This window comes from Delphinus delphis, chromosome 1 (genome assembly GCF_949987515.2).
Source record: "Delphinus delphis chromosome 1, mDelDel1.2, whole genome shotgun sequence".
NCBI lineage: Eukaryota > Metazoa > Chordata > Mammalia > Artiodactyla > Delphinidae > Delphinus > Delphinus delphis.
The window spans coordinates 103,415,251-103,431,411 of NC_082683.1; the positions used below are offsets into that span (position 1 = coordinate 103,415,251).

General features: G+C 37.9%; 1 protein-coding gene across 1 annotated transcript in view; it reads right to left on the bottom strand.

Moving 5' to 3' along the window:
- Nucleotides 1-16,161, bottom strand: part of GDAP2 (ganglioside induced differentiation associated protein 2) — a 70,948-nt gene that overhangs the window by 22,189 nt on the left and 32,598 nt on the right. The window contains exons 6-8 of the mRNA XM_060027897.1: nucleotides 14,151-14,227; nucleotides 7,695-7,854; nucleotides 5,513-5,669 (exon numbers count right to left, since the gene is read on the bottom strand). Coding sequence (XP_059883880.1) covers nucleotides 5,513-5,669; nucleotides 7,695-7,854; nucleotides 14,151-14,227 — 394 coding nt within the window. The remainder of the gene's footprint in view (nucleotides 1-5,512; nucleotides 5,670-7,694; nucleotides 7,855-14,150; nucleotides 14,228-16,161) is intronic.

A 16,161-nucleotide genomic window follows, 5' to 3' on the forward strand; every position in this document is an offset into this window, starting at 1 on the left:
TACAATAATTAGTTTAACGTTTCTCTCCTTTGCAAGACCCTAGGCTCAATGAGGCCTGGGGCTGTATGTGCCTTGCGTGACACTTTATTATGTTTCTAGCTTGGCACGTTAGTAAGCGCTCAATAAATATTTAATAATGAATGAGATAAAGTTTTTACTGTGAGAAATGACATAAGAGTTATAGGCAACTGGATCTTAAGCCAACCAAGGAACACTAATGAAAAAGAAGAAAGTTCTTGCGAAATAATTTTAAGAGTGATATGCCCAAACTGTGTCACAACTGGATGGAAGACCTGGAAATATTAATCAAGACCTAGACAACATGTCTAATTATTTTAGATGTTCAAGCGAATTATTACACAGAGACAAGGCAATGTTATGAAAGGAATGATCTAACCCTACAGCCGATCCATGTGACCGTTGGTTTTGTTACTGAAGGAAGAATTGAAGGCTTTCAAAAAGATAATTCTAACTAAAGATCTACTTACTTCCTAAGAGATTTTAAAAAATTTATCATTTGTTCAACTTGATCAACAAACATAACAGAAACCAAACTCAACCTGTGTAAATAAAATCCTGATTTAGAAAGAGTAAGAGAAATAAAAATTTTAAACTACAGTCTTAAACATGTAGCCATGGCAGAGTATGTAAACAGATGACCTACAGCTCAGTTATATAGTAAATTCCTAAACGATTAGTCATCAATTCTCAAACTTTTGAGTCTCAGGACCCTTTCATATTTATGTCAGTTACACCTACCAATATTTACCATTTTAGAAATAAAAAGAGAGATTTATAAAAAATATTTATTAATTCAAAAATAATAAAAACCTATTACGTGAACACAAATAACTTTTTATTTTTAAATAAGCTATATCTAGGGAGAAGAGTTACACTCTTACATTTTTGCAAATCTCTTTAATTTATGCTAGATTCTTACATCTGCTTCTGTATTTAACCTACTGCAATATCACACATTAAGCACTCTCTGGAAAACTCTATTGAACACTACAAGAATGAGAATGAAAAGAGCAAATAAGTCTTAGTAAGATTATAAGAAGAGTTTTGCCCTCATGGGCTCCCTGAAAGGGTCTAGGTTTCCTGGGTTACACTTCTGAGCTGCTGACAAGACCTCATCTTTAATTATCACAGACATGGGGCACATGAATAGGAAATCTGAAAATCTTTTGATTCAGATGTAACTTATCACTCAAGGGAAGTGAGTGGCAGGGGTACCACGCCTTTGTTTCTTGGTTCAAGCTCTGGGAACCATAGGCTGTGCTCTTCCCCAAGCCTGTAGCTATGTGCTAATTGGATGTGCACAACAACCTCAGCGCCACACAGAACACACCATGACATGTGAGGGTAGTGTGGCTCACTCATGAATTTCTAGACTAGAGAGACTACTTTATCTGTATATTTCAGTTCTAGAATATTATCTTGTACAGAGTAAATATCCAATGTTTCCTGAACTGACTGGAAACTGTGAACTATGTGACTAACTTGAATCTCAAGATCATGGCCTTCTACCAAAAAGAAGGACAATGCTTTACATGCTGTATTCATATTCCTTCCTAGAACCTACCCCTTTGCTGATGATCCCTTTCCAGAAAGCATGGACTCAGTAAATACAGATTCATTTTAAACTGGTTTGAACTAGTCATTATTAAGTGAAACAAATCTCATTAAAGAGAGCAATACAGACAGGCAAATATCCAGTCCAGACAAAAACAAATGCCACTTTATCTGTATCACTCATGCAAAAATTAAAAAGGTGTGTGTGTGTGTGTGTGTGTGTGTGTGTGTGTGTGTGTGTGTGAGAGACAGAGAGAGAGAGAGAGACAGACAGACAGACAGACAGACAGAGACAGAGACAGAGAGAGACAGAGAGAGGGAAAAGAGAGAGAAGAGAATAGGGCAACTGATTTGAGAAAGGTGGTAACAAAGCAGTTCTCTGTATATGAAAACAAAATGTGTCTGGTCCTTTCCCAGCTTCTCTGAAGCTGGTCTGTGTAGGTGCCTGGAGATGGTGGTAGAGAAGGGAGATGAGCTGCAGTAGCCATCTTGAAGGCTCATCTTCAATTAGCTGTAACTCTGGTCAAATCACTCTTGGTGATCAATTCACCCTTCTGTAAATTAGAGGGATCAGACCAGATCAGGTACAAAATCATCTAAGAAATCATCTAAGAAACCTTAGAAGGATGATTCCTGAGGCCTTCCCACAGAGGTTCTGATTCAGGAAGTTTGGTGTGGGGCCTATGAATTTTTAGCAAGCACCCCTGGTAATTCTAATGCTTATACACTTTACACTACATTTCAGAAAACTGTATCAGATAATTACCAAAACTCCTTTCAACTATAATGTACTGCTGAGAGACCACAGACCAGTGGTTCTCAAAGTGTGGTGCATAGTCCCAATACTTTTTCAAGGGGTTTTACAAGGTCAAAACTATTTTCATAATAACACCAAAACATTTGTTTTTTCACTGTGTTGACATCTGCACTGATGGTGCAAAAGCAACTGTTGGATAAAACTACTGCTGCTTTAGCATGAATTCAGGTGGAAGCACCAGATTGTACTAGTAGTCGTTGTGTTCTTAATTGCCAAAATACAGGAAAAAAAAAGTCAGTTTCATTTAAGAATGTCTTTGATGAGGAAGAAAAAATTATTAATTTTATTCATTAACCCTTGGAAATACATCTTTTTAATATTAATGTGTCACAAAATGGGAAGAACACACAAAGCATTTCTGCAGACCAAAGCATGAGGCTGTCCTGAAGAAAAGATCTAGTTGTTTGACTTGCAAGCTGAACCAGTTGCTTTATTTCATGGAACACCATTTGTCTTCAACTAATGACTGGCAGACAAACTGTGGTTATTTAACATGAGTATTTGGCAGACGTTTTGTCAAAAATGAATAAAGTGACCCTGCCATTTCAAGAAAAAAAAACCAACAGTATTTGTTACCACTGATAAAATTCAAGCTTTAAAATACAGATATAATGTTAGAAAATTTGTATCCACCACCAGAAGCTAACAGTTTCTAATACTTAAGGACTTTTCTGATGAGATCAGTGGTGATATTATCAAATATAAGTTTTTGATATTGTGTAATGTAATGTGTCAATATTTGGAACAACTGAATAATTACGTGAGTCAGTATTTTCCAAAAGACCAACACATCATGTTGTAAATTCATGCTCTAAATTCCTATTATAAAATCTACTCAAAGTGCAGGATAAAACAACACATTTTAATATAACAATACAAAAATTCATAAATATGGTTTGAGATTCCATATTACAACATTATGAAACTACCATTTATTGAGTTATGGTGTACTATCAAAGAATATCCCCAACTATTTGAAAAGGCTATTAAAATACACCTTTTTCCAACTACGTATTTTAATGAGGTCAAATTTTCTTCATATACTTCACCCAAAACAAAGTATTGCAACAGTTTGAATGCTGATATGAGAATCCAGCTATCTTCTATTAAGTCAAACATTAAAATATCTGCAAAAACGTAAAACACTGCATTTCTCACTAACTTAAAAAATAGTTATTTTTCATAAAAACATAATGGGTTATTTTTAAATGAATTAACAAATAATTTATCATATGATAAATATTAGTGGGTATAAGCCAGGTAAAAACAAAAGCTCTTTGGGGTCCTCAATAATTTTTAAGCATGCAAAGGGGACCTGAGACCAAACAGTTTGAGAACCACTGCCCTAGTCTAAAAAACAGGTACCCAAATCTAGTTGTACATGAATCATGATGTGAAAAAGTTTTAAAATATACATAGAGGCCAAATCCCAGTCATGTGAGGGAAAGCCCAGTCACTGTATTTAAAGAAAAATGTTTGCCAGATGATTCGTACACATGGCCAAGTTTAGAAACCACTGAAACTGTCGTTCGATTGTGCTTGCCTTTAGAAAAGCTGTTCGTTGGTGCCCCCTAGTGACTAATTAGCTTTTGTTCATGAAAATAAAAGGAGATCTGGACTTCCCTGGTGGTGCAGTGGTTAAAAACCCACCTGCCAATGCAGGGGACATGGGTTCGAGCCCTGGTCTGGGAAGATTCCCACGTGCCACAGAGCAATTAAGCCCGTGCACCACAACTACTGAGCCTGCGTTCTAGAGCCCGTGAGCCACAACTACTGAGCCCGTGTGACACAACTACTGAAGCCTACATGCCTAGAGCCTGTGCTCTGCAGCAAGAGAAACCACTGCAATGAGAAGCCTGTGCATTGCAACGAAGAGTAGCCCCCGCTTGCTGCAACTAGAGAAACGCCCGTGTGCAGCAACAAAGACCCAATGCAGCCAAAAATTAATAAATAAATTAATTTTTTTAAAAAAAGGGAGAATAAAATGAAGACCAGGAACTCAGGAAAAACAAAATTCTAATTCTATAAGGGACTCCGGAGATCGTCTAGTCTGACTCCCACTTTATACATGGAGACTAACAACAACCACACGTCATTACAGTATTGTGTGATAAGTGCTAGGCTATCCTTTGGTTAAGTATAGGATGTAAAAAAAAAGGAAAAAAAAAAGCATACAGAGGAGGCATTGATTCCAGACTTCTATTCTGTCTATTCCAACTTATCTCCAGGGAGATAAGTTTCTAGAGGCAATCACTTCTGAGCTGAAACCTGGAGAATGAGCAGGAATTGAAGAATGAGAGTATTCCAGTCAAAAGGGATGGCAAGTACCAAAGCTCAAAGGTAAAATAGACCATAATTTGCTCAGTATTGAAGAGAACAGCAGTGACCAATTTTAAGAGCTTGCTAAGTACCAGGTACTGTGCTAAGCTCATTACATTATCTTATTTAACACTCACAACAACCCTATGAGATATTATCCCCTCAACTAACCCTATAAGATAATGAATATTAATCAATTATGGTGTACGATTTTTCCTTTCCTTTAACATTTTTTGAAAAGCAGCTAGCTTTCCAAGGACTGTTTGTTAATCCTTGGACAAGCTTACCCAGAAGTACAAAAGCTGCTTTTCTTTATGTTTCAAAAAGGAGTTATTCAGAATTGCTTTAGAAAACACCTGAAAGAAATGGAATGGCTTTATAAGGTCCCTGGGATAAATCAGGGGGAAATAAAGCTCTTTTAACGTTAATACAACCATAGATTATGCTTTAATTATAAATATAGTAATGTTAAGTAAAAACTTTGTGACTTGATTTTTCCCTTCCCCTATTTTCTGCTTTTAGAATATAATCTCACCCAAAGACACTACAATCGCAGTAGAAAGAGTAGGAGCTCTGAAATCAGAGATGCATCTGAACACTGACTTCATCACATACTAACAGTGTCCACTGATATTAACTTTGAATTTCTGCATCTACAAAGTGGGGACATATCTTTCTTAGTGGATTGTCATGAAGAATAAATGATGAGACCATGTTACGTGTAGATCATTTAGCAGAGGTAGGCCCTTTCTTGTTTCTCATGTCCTTATGTGTCTGTCAGTCCAAAGGGGTTTGCCTTACTTTCTTTGATGCTGCTTCTGCAGGGCTGCCTCTGATAACTGTCCTTGAAGGATCAGTCTTCTTTGCTTATCAATATCTCCTTCCATTCGAGCAAAAGCATGAGAGCCAATGAAAGAGAGATCAACTCCCAAGCCTTCATCCTCCTCTTCTTGGTTGTCTGCAACAAAAATACTATCAATAGAGATGGCAAAACTTGACAGTAAATGCTACAAACAGATTGTGAATGCTGCTATAGGGATGAGTGCACAGAAACTCAAAAAAACAGGGTTAAGGTTATTTTTTGAGAATGAAACTGAAATCAGATTCAGGCGTTTGAAGAACTGAAATAATGAAAGAAACCACCTGTCCATGTGGGATGGAAGTTTTAGGAACACATGAAATCAAATCAAGGGGACCTAGGTGTAACCTTAGGAAGAGAAGAGTAGAACGTAATAATAAACAAAAAGATAGAAGCAATTATACTGTATGTGGGTTTAAAGATGAACTGTAGCACAACACCTAACCAAAGAGAAATAGAAAGAAAAAGTGTTTGGGGTCATTTATCCAGCATTGTTTAAGAAGGGAGCACTTGACTGGCTGGTACATAATCTTCAGTCCTTTTGTCAGGGAACCCCTGAAGGAAGATGGATGGAACAGGATTTCAGGGTGTGATCCGTATTCACTAAGATATGTTTTGACTAGTGGTCTGATTTTCTACACTGGTCATGCCTACATAATCATTCTGGTACATACGAGTTACAGTTCTCACTACAAATTAATGTTACCTTTCTGATTTATCCATATGATCATTTTACATTTGACTAGCAGCCAGTCCCTTGGGAATGGATCATCTCTTAATGTGTTCCCCACTGCCTCACTAGATCTGTTTTAAAAAAATTCTTTTTTAAAGAAAGAAAAGCAAACAAACAAAATCCTTGGACCATGGCAGGGGAGCTTCCCAAGGCAATGCCACCACCAGAGGCCGTTCAGCTGGGACCTCCTCACATCTATACCTCTGCTCCTCAAACTGTGACAGGCAAGGGCCGAGTGTGCCTTTATTAAAAAAAATACCCATAAATGAATCTTCTCTCAATCCCTCAGGTAAGGCTGATTTTACATCTATTTTAACAGATTCTATATTCTAACTGAAAATAGTTATGAACACTAGAGCCTATGAGGTAACAATATTTTCTGAGATATGGATGCAAATCAAGCAGTCTTTGAGGATGGGGGACAGAAGGGAACCTTTTGGCTAATGACTGTCCGATTTTGCTTTTTATTACCCCTTGTCATATAAAACACATTTTACGCATTTAAGAAAAATTATATTCTATTGTGGTAGTCACAATTATGAGGATTTCCAAATGATGCTGGGCACATTTCAAGGCTGTACTCTATTGGTGGCTCCCTAAAAGTACATGAGTACCCCTCCAGGAAAGCTTGGTTCACAGACATTTTCTGATAAAAATACTGGTGATAAAAAAGAGATGAGTAGCCTTCTATAGATTTTAACTTGATGCTCATTTAAAAGTGTTCACAGCAGGAATCTCACAGTAATTCTTAAACTGCTGAATTTTGAGATCAAGTTCCAGCCATGAAGCTTGTGAGGCATGTCTCCAATAACACGTATCCAAGAAGATCAGTACAAGCTGTCATACAGAACAGCGTCAGAGGAGCTCCCATCCTACCCTGCTCTACTATCACTTCAATCTACAGGGGTATGTAACCTAAAGAAACAAAACAAAACAGCATTCTTGTTTCAGTATTTAATGTTAGGTATGGCTTTCAGAGGACACAGTTGAAAATTTTAGATGATAATATACTTGACTGCTTCCTCAACAGTGTCCTGCATGAAACTATAAACTTCGTGAGGGTAAAAATGTTGTCATATCCACCTCTGAATCTCTACTGCCTAACACAGACTTGACATTTTATATATATATATATATATATATATATATATATATATATATATATATATAATATAAATATAAATATAAATATAATACATATATATATTTTTTACATTTAAAGAGTAAACCTCAACAAGAATAAGACTCTAAAAACGCCTAAGTTGGTCTTGATCTTAGTGTCCCACTAATAGCCTCCCAAGGGTCAGGCTGAACTTCCTACTTCTTCGGTGGCTGATGTTTACCAGAGCCTTTGCTTCCTTAGGAGGGAAAGTAAGAAAAGGAGAACTCACCCTCCGGGGCACCAGGTTTTTCACTTATTCTTATCTGCCGTTCGGGTACCACAGGCTCCCCTTCTGCGTTTCCAATATCTGCAGGTAGGTATGGCAATGAGCAACTCTCCTCCTTTAATGACCTTGGGAAGTACAGAGGTAGCAGCTTTCGGTAAGTAGCCTGTGTGAGAAAAGCCAAACATTGTGTGAAAACTAACGAAGTAACGAAGCAGGCACCAGCAGTGCTTAGTGTTGTTCCTTACACCGTGAAGACAGCCTTCATCACGGAGAAAGGCCACACCACTTCTAAGCTCAGACTGTACGCTGCCTGGGACCCTCAATCAGTTCTTGTGTTAAGGATCAGGGTTTGTTAGTCACTCAAGTTGAGCATGATTCCCATCCTGGCAGTTCCAGGTCACTGAACCCGGAATGAAAAGTTCTGTGACCCCTGTCCCCAGCCCCTCCTTCACCTCACTAGTGATATTTGTCTTTCAAGATTCAGCTCAGACACCACTTCCCTAATCCTCAGTGTGCCATCAGGGTCCACTGGACCCACGTTTAGTTTTTGAGATTTTTTTTTTAACAGTTCTAACTCTTTGTGAAGGATTGCTATTTCATGACTTCCATTCTTTCTTAGAGATTTCTCAAAGAATAAAGATATATCTCACTTAAAAAAAGAGAATAAAACTCATTCTATCTTATAATTTCCATATGGTTTGGTCCATTGGACTCATTCCTAAATCCATGATACATTATAGATACTTAGTGCTCTTATTTTTCCTATATCTTGAAGCATTTTGCTTTTTCATCATCCTAGAATTATTTTATCATTATTCATCAATTATCCCCAACTATACCAGAAAAGACTACAATAGAATAATAAGAAACCAAAAGAACGATGGAATTGCCTAGAAGGGCAGAGAAATCATTATCTGTCAGTTTTCCCATTATGTCACCTGCAATACTTCATCATCTTTCATGTAAATAAGTATATTATATGAGGTACATAAGAAGACTGGATTGTAAGTCAACTGTACTCAATTAAAAAAAAAGACTAGACACAACATCTTTGCAGCCTTTTTAAAAAACAGATATAATTCACGTACCATAAAATTCACGTTTTAAAGTATACGATTCACTGGTTTTTAGTATATTCACGAAGTTGTGTAATCATCACCACTATCTAATTCCAGAACATTTCATCATCTCAAATAGAAAATCTAAGCTCATTAGCTGGGTCATTCTCCATCCCTCCCTCCCCAAGCCCCTGACAACCACTAACATTTCTGTCTGTATAGATTTACCTATTCCAGACATTTCATTAAAATGGAATACAGTATATGGTTCTTGTGTCTGGCTTTCTTCACCTAGCATAATGTTTCTAAGGTTCACCCATGCTACAGGATATATCAGTACTTCATTCTTTTTACAGGTTAATATTCCATTGTATGTATATACCATATTTTGTTTGTCCATCTATCAGTAAGTCAGACATTTAGGTTGTTTCCACATTTTGGCTGCTATGAATAATGCTGATATGAATATTTGTGTACAAGTTTTTGTGTGGACATATGTTTTCAATTCTATTCTGCATATACCTAAGACTGGAATTTCTTTCTAACTTTTTTAGGAACTGCCAGGCTGTTTTCCAAAGCAGCTGCACAATTTTACATTCTCACTAGCTACGTATGAGGGCTCCAATTTCTCCACATCCTAACTCTTGTTATTGTCTGTCTTTGTAATTAAAGTCACACTAGTGAGTGTGAAGTGGTACCTCACTGTGATTTTGATTTATATTCCCTTATTGGTTAATGTTATAGAACATCTTCCCATGTGCTTGTCTATTCAAAACTTTTGCCCATTTTTTAAGATTTTATTTTTTTCATAGCAGTTTAAGGCTCACAACAAAATTGGGAAGAAGGTAGAGAGATTTCCCATATCCCTTCAGCCCTCACACATACAGTCTCCCTCATTATCACCAACCCCCACCAGAGTGGTACATTTGTTATAACTGATGAACCTACACTGACACGTCTAATCACCCATAGTTTATATTAGGGTTCACTCTTGGTGCTGTACATTCTACAGGTTTGCACAAATGTATAATGACTTGTATCCATCATTATAGTACCATAAAGAGTATTTTCACTGCCCTAAAAATCCTCTGTGCTCTATTCATCCCTCCCCCATCCTCCGGCAACCACTGACCTTTTTACTGTCTTGGTAGTTTTGCCTTTTCTGGAACATCAGATGGTTGGAATCATACAGTATGCAGCCTTTTCAGATAGGCATCTTTTTTTTTTTTTTAAATAAATTTATTTATTTATTTATTTTTGGCTGCATTGGGTCTTTGTTGCTACACGCGGGCTTCCTCTAGTTGTGGCGAGCGGGGACTACTCTTTGTTGCAGTGTGTGGGCTTCTCGTTGCAGTGGTTTCTCTTGTTGTGGAGCACGGGCTTCTTGGCACGCAGGCTTCAGTAATTGTGGCATGTGGGCTCTAGGTGCGCGGGCTTCAGTAGTTGTGGCACACGGGCTTAGTTGCTCCGCGGCATGTGGGATCTTCCCAGACCAGGGCTCGAACCCGTGTCCCCTGCATTGGCAGGTGGATTCTTAACCACTGCACCACCAGGGAAGTCCCAGATAGGCTTCTTTCACTTAGTAATATGCACTTAAGGCCCCTCCATATCTTTTTATAGCTTGATAGTTCATTTCTTCTTAGTGTTGAATAATATTCCATTGTCTGGATGTATTACAGTTTATTTACCCATTCACCTACCAACATATTGGTGCTTACAAGTTTTGGCAAATATTATTAAAGTTGCTATAAACATCCTTTGTAGTTTTTTGTGAGGACATAAATTTTCAACTCCTTTGGGTAAATACCAACTTTCGTCCATTTTAAAATTCGGTGATTTGTCTTTTTACTGTTGAATTATAAGAGTGACCAATTTACCTATTTTTATTTTGGATGCTTGTGTCTTTGACATCACATCATATCTAGGAAACCACAGCCTAAGCCAAGGTCATGAAGATTTATACCTGTTTTCTTCTAACAGTTTTATAGTCTTAGGTCTCATACTTAGTCCCTAGATACATTTAGAGCTAATTTCCTTTATATGGGTGAAGTAGGGGTTCAACTTCATTCTTTTGCATGTGGATAACCAGTTGCTCCAATACCATTTGTTTATAAGACTATTTATTCTTTCTTCATTGAATTGTCTTGGCAGCCATGTCAAAATTCTATTACACTGATCTATATGTTTATTCTTATGTCAGTACAACATAGTCTTTCTTACTGTGCTTGGAGTAAGTTTCAAAATAAGTTAAGTGTGAATCCTTCAACTTTGTTCTTTTTTTCCAAGGTTGTTTTGACTATCCTGGGTCCCTTGCACATCCATGTGAAATTCAGAATCAACCTGTCAATTTCTACAAAAAACTCAGTTGAGATTTTGATAGGGATTTTGCTGAATCTGTAGAACAATTTGGGGAATACTGCCATCTTAACAATATTGTCTTCCAATCCATAAACAGGATATCTTTCTATTTATTAAGGTCTTTAAAATTTTTCTTCAAATATATTTTGCAGTTTTCAATGTACAAGCCTTACACTTCTTTTGTTAAGTTTAGTCTTAAATATTTGATTCTTCTTAATGTTACTGCAAATGCAACTGTTTTCTTAATTTCATTTTTGGATTATTCTTTGCTAGTGTGTAGAAACACTATTTTTTATATTGATCTTATGTCCTGTAACCCTGCTGAGCTCCATTACTTCTAATAGCTTTTTTGTGGATGTCTTAGGATTTTTTTACATACAAAAACATAGCTAACATTCCTGGGATAAATTCCACTTGGTGATGTTATATTACATAATCCTTTTATATGTTGCTGGATTCAGTTGGCTAATATTTTGTTAAGAATTTTTTCATCTCTATTCTTATGTGTAGTCTGTAATCTGTTTTTAACTTTCATTGGAAAGATTTGAGAATTCAGACTTTTTCATTTTCAGCCCAAAATAGCAAAGAGAAGACAACTGAACAAAGATGACGTTTCAGAATTATTAAAGGAATCAAAGGTGAATGTAAAGACACAGACAGCAGCACTTCATTTAAAGATGAGGTTAAGATTGATCATATGAAGTGAATCTCAGACACTGAGTCTTCAGATGACAATATCCTAGATGAGTCTTCAGATGACAATATCCTAGATTAATCTTCTCAAATTCAAGAACCTATGAGTCAACAACATATTTCTATGGGCAAAGTAGAAATATGGCATTCTCATTCAGTGAGTCACTATAGGAAGAACTTGATCATACAGGATTTTGTGATAAGAACATTTTACTAGAAAGATGTGACAGTATTCTTTCATCTTTTACGATGTTTGTGCAACAAAATTTACTTGATATAAAAGGTTGGTTACATTTCAATTCTTACTGAAATACCTTATCAAATTGTTTTTTATTATCCCTTTATTATTCAATAAATTATTCTTAAAACAACTTTTTAAAAAAAAGTCCTTTGGACCTAGATGATAAACGTTAATGACTATTTTTTTCAGGTATACTGCAGGTGAAGAATTTGTCTCTGTTCCCCTGGGTCTGGCTTAGGTGCCCTGATAGACTGCCACAGCACTGTGATGTACACTCCCAGCACAGCACTTGCCACACTTCAGGGTGGTCTTTGTTTATCTGGCTATCTAACTATTAGTCTACAAACTCCCTGAGAACAGGGTATCTTATCTTGGTCCCTTACTTGGTAACCTATTCTATGACATGGTCAAATCTCTAGCCCAGACTTCACTCCTCAGCTTCAGACTGACAAGCACAATGGCCTGCTGATCATCAGTTGAATACACTGACCCCCTAGGATTCAACATGTTCAAAATAGAACGTGTCTTCAATCCCTTCTCCTCTCTGAAACTTTCCCCCCTTTCTACCTGCTATCTCACTGGTGGCATCATTATCCAGTCATCCAAGCCAGAAACCTAGGAGTCATCCTTAACTTCCCTCTCTCTTTTCCCCTACATACTTGTGACCTCCAACTCCAGTTGAATTTGTTTAATATTTTTTTAAATTTCAACACTTCCAGTGCCCTTGTTCAGGCCTGACCATTTCTCACTTGGAATATTACAACTGCTTATTATCTCTTCTTGTCACTTGTCTTTCTCCTTCAAAATCATCCTCCATATAGCTAATATAGAAGTTAGACCACATCATTTGTCTGCTTGGAGCTCGCCTTGAGTGATCTTGCACCTGCCTAACTTTCATTTTTGCCACTCCTAGCCTCACATTTTACGCAATACACTACACCCTTTCTGCTATTTCTTACTTATATGCCTGTGCTTATGCTTGTATGACTACTGTTATTTGCCCTTCCTTTGGAAAATTTTAGTTACCTTTTACAATGATTTCAACTTACAGATCACCATCTATGGAAAGCATTTCCTAACCCCATGCCAGGCTGGAGCTGTGTGCTCCTGTCCTTCCCATACCTCCATTAATGCCCTTACCACAATGACCATAACTTATCTGACTTGTCTGTCCCCACCAACAGACAGCGGGTTCCTTGAGGACAACGACCATGACTCATCCACTGGTGTATTCCCAAAACCCAGTGGAGTAAACCTGATATATCCTAGAATTCAATAATAGGTCACTGAGAGAATGAATGAATAGGTAAACCAGGTGAAACAAGAAGAGATAGCAAACATGGTAAATGTGTCTTACTTCAGCAAATTCAAAATGGTTTATATCTCATATATGTACCTACATATACTTTGAATGGCTATTTCACATGTATTAGTTCATTTATCACAAAATTCCTGATATAAGTACTGTTAGTATTCATTTTTTATCAAAGCACAGAGAGGACACAAAACTTGCCCAAAGACACAAAACTCAGAAGTAATACAAGCTGAATGGGACAGAGCACACTAAAGCTAAATAAAGCTTAATAAGATTTAAAAAAGAACTCATTTCCTAAAATGGCTCTAAATTAAATTGAAACATACTAAACCTAACCACACATAACAAACCATAAACCTCACAACTTACTCAATACTAGCCACTAGGCTAGGCTGTCACCTGTTTCCAGGTCACAGAGATAACACGGCTTTTCCAGCAGTGGTGGTTTTCCAGTTATGCTGCCCAGGCACCCAGTGCTTAGGTCATAAGGCGATGCCTTGAGCTGTCTTGAGAGCTAATATAGTGAGTAAATCAGAACAACTCCACCTTATAAGATTTTACTGCGTGATAACAGTTTACCAGTGAAAAACATGGATAAGATGCTCCTCTTGACTTGTTTTTAGTCTCCAGTATAGTCTTTTTCAACAAATGATGGTAAGCCCCACTACCGAACATGTGCACAGATAATTAGGATTTCCCTGCTGGCAATTCAGTTAACAGATAATGAAGAGACAGCGGCAAACACTTCCAAGTGAAAATAAGATTTAAACAATGCAAGATAATTAGCAAAATACCTCTTCAAGTTCAGAGACAGCAAATACTACTTTTTCAATAGTCTCTCCGTGAATTTCGAGGAATCTCCTTACCGTGCCTAAGGAAAAGAATAGAAAGATTAATTCAATAAATAAGAAATTAATTGTGAAGAAAAATCAAACCCTTCAAAGTTTTATTTCTGTAAGGGATCACTCCTCGTGTCATTCAGGTCTGTGCTCAGTGACACCTTATCAGTAAAGCCTCCCCAGATCACCTTATTTAAAAACTCTTCCCTGATTTGCTTTCCTACAGAGCAACAATTCTGGACATTTCGTGGTTTCCCGTTTATTGTATATCCTCCCCACCCTCCCTGCCCCATCCATTAGACGAAAGCGCCACAACAGCAAGAGCTTTATTTTATTTACTGCTTTATTGCCAGTAAATAGTGCCTGGCGATAGAAGATGCTGACTCCAGACAATTCTCCCTTATCCAGTATATTCCTTTTATTCTCTGGGGCCTCTCTCTCTGACCAGAATGGTCTAGCACAAGTGTCTTTCCATTAATCAGTTACAGTATGAGAAGTCCTCCTCAGCTCTTTATCCCTGTCAATATCCTATTGAACCAAAACTGAATTATTTTTTCTTAATTTCTATCTTATCCTTTCTCTATAAACTTCTTTTTTTTTTGCGGTACGCGGGCCTCTCGCTGTTGTGGCCTCTCCCGTTGCGGAGCACAGGCTCTGGACGCGCAGGCCTAGCGGCCATGGCTCACGGGCCCAGCCGCTCCGCGGCATGTGGGATCTTCCCGGACCAGGGCACGAACCTGTGTCCCCTGCATCGGCAGGCGGACTCTCAACCACTGCGTCACCAGGGAAGCCCTATAAACTTCTTAATAATGAGACCTAGTGGCCTTTTCTCAGTCCCTAATTTACCTGCAATCTCTCTCTAGATGCCCACATCCCACCTTTTAAAAATATTGTCCTCTCCAAGTTCTGTCCTCCATATTTTTAATTTTCTTGGTATATATATTTTCTTGAGCTCACTAATTTGATTGTTAGATAATACTCCACATGCTGATGGCTCCCAAATCTTTATACTCTGTTTTCTGAACAAAAGACCTGAAATTTCCTACAGCCTGCTGGGCATATCTGCCCAGATAACTGAGACCTCAAACTCAGCATGTCCAAACCTGATCCCAACAGGTCCAAATCTGACTTCCATCTCTCCTCAACACCTGCTCCTTTACCTGTACTCCGTATTTCAGTTACACAGCAACAACCAACCACTCACCTAAGCTAGAATCCTGAATTCTTCTGACACTTCTTCCTTCATCCTGCATTTTCAATGTGTTATCATGTGTTTTAAATTCTATTGCTAATATTTTTAACAGCCATTCCTTTTCTCTTCCAGCTGCTCTCAGGCTCTCAATGATAACAAAGACGTTGGCAATAAGTTTTCAACTGTTCTCTTGTTTCTCTTTCCAAGCCTACGTATTCACTGTTGCCTGAGTTATCTTATGTTACCTTCCTTACTATTTCTGATGGCTGTGCACTGCTTATATGTTAAGATCCAAAGTCCCCATGGCATGGCTCTCCACACCCTGACAATTAACCACCCCTCCACCCCTGCCCTTTAGTCCTATTTCCAGCTATTTTTCCCACCTATCTTATGCTTTAGCCATTGGCTTCTTTGCTGTACTTCGAATATGCCACTTACCCTACCTCTGCCTGCATGGTTGCCTTTGACTAGAATACCTTTCATCCACCATGACCCTCTCTTAGTGAACTCCTACTCATTTTTCATGGCCCAGTCAAAAGCCATCTCCTTTGTATAGAACTCCATCCTTCTGTGTGCTCCTCCTGTAATCTTTTAAACAGCCCTCTATTTGTGAACTTTGCATAGCATTTTATATCTAGACTGTGAGCTTTCTGAAGGCCAAGTAAACTTAACATTAATACTGCTAGGGCCTTGGGACTGCCCTCGCGGTCCAGTGGTTAGAATGTTGCCTTCCAACGCAGTGCAGGTTTGATCTCTGGTCGGGGAGCTAGGATC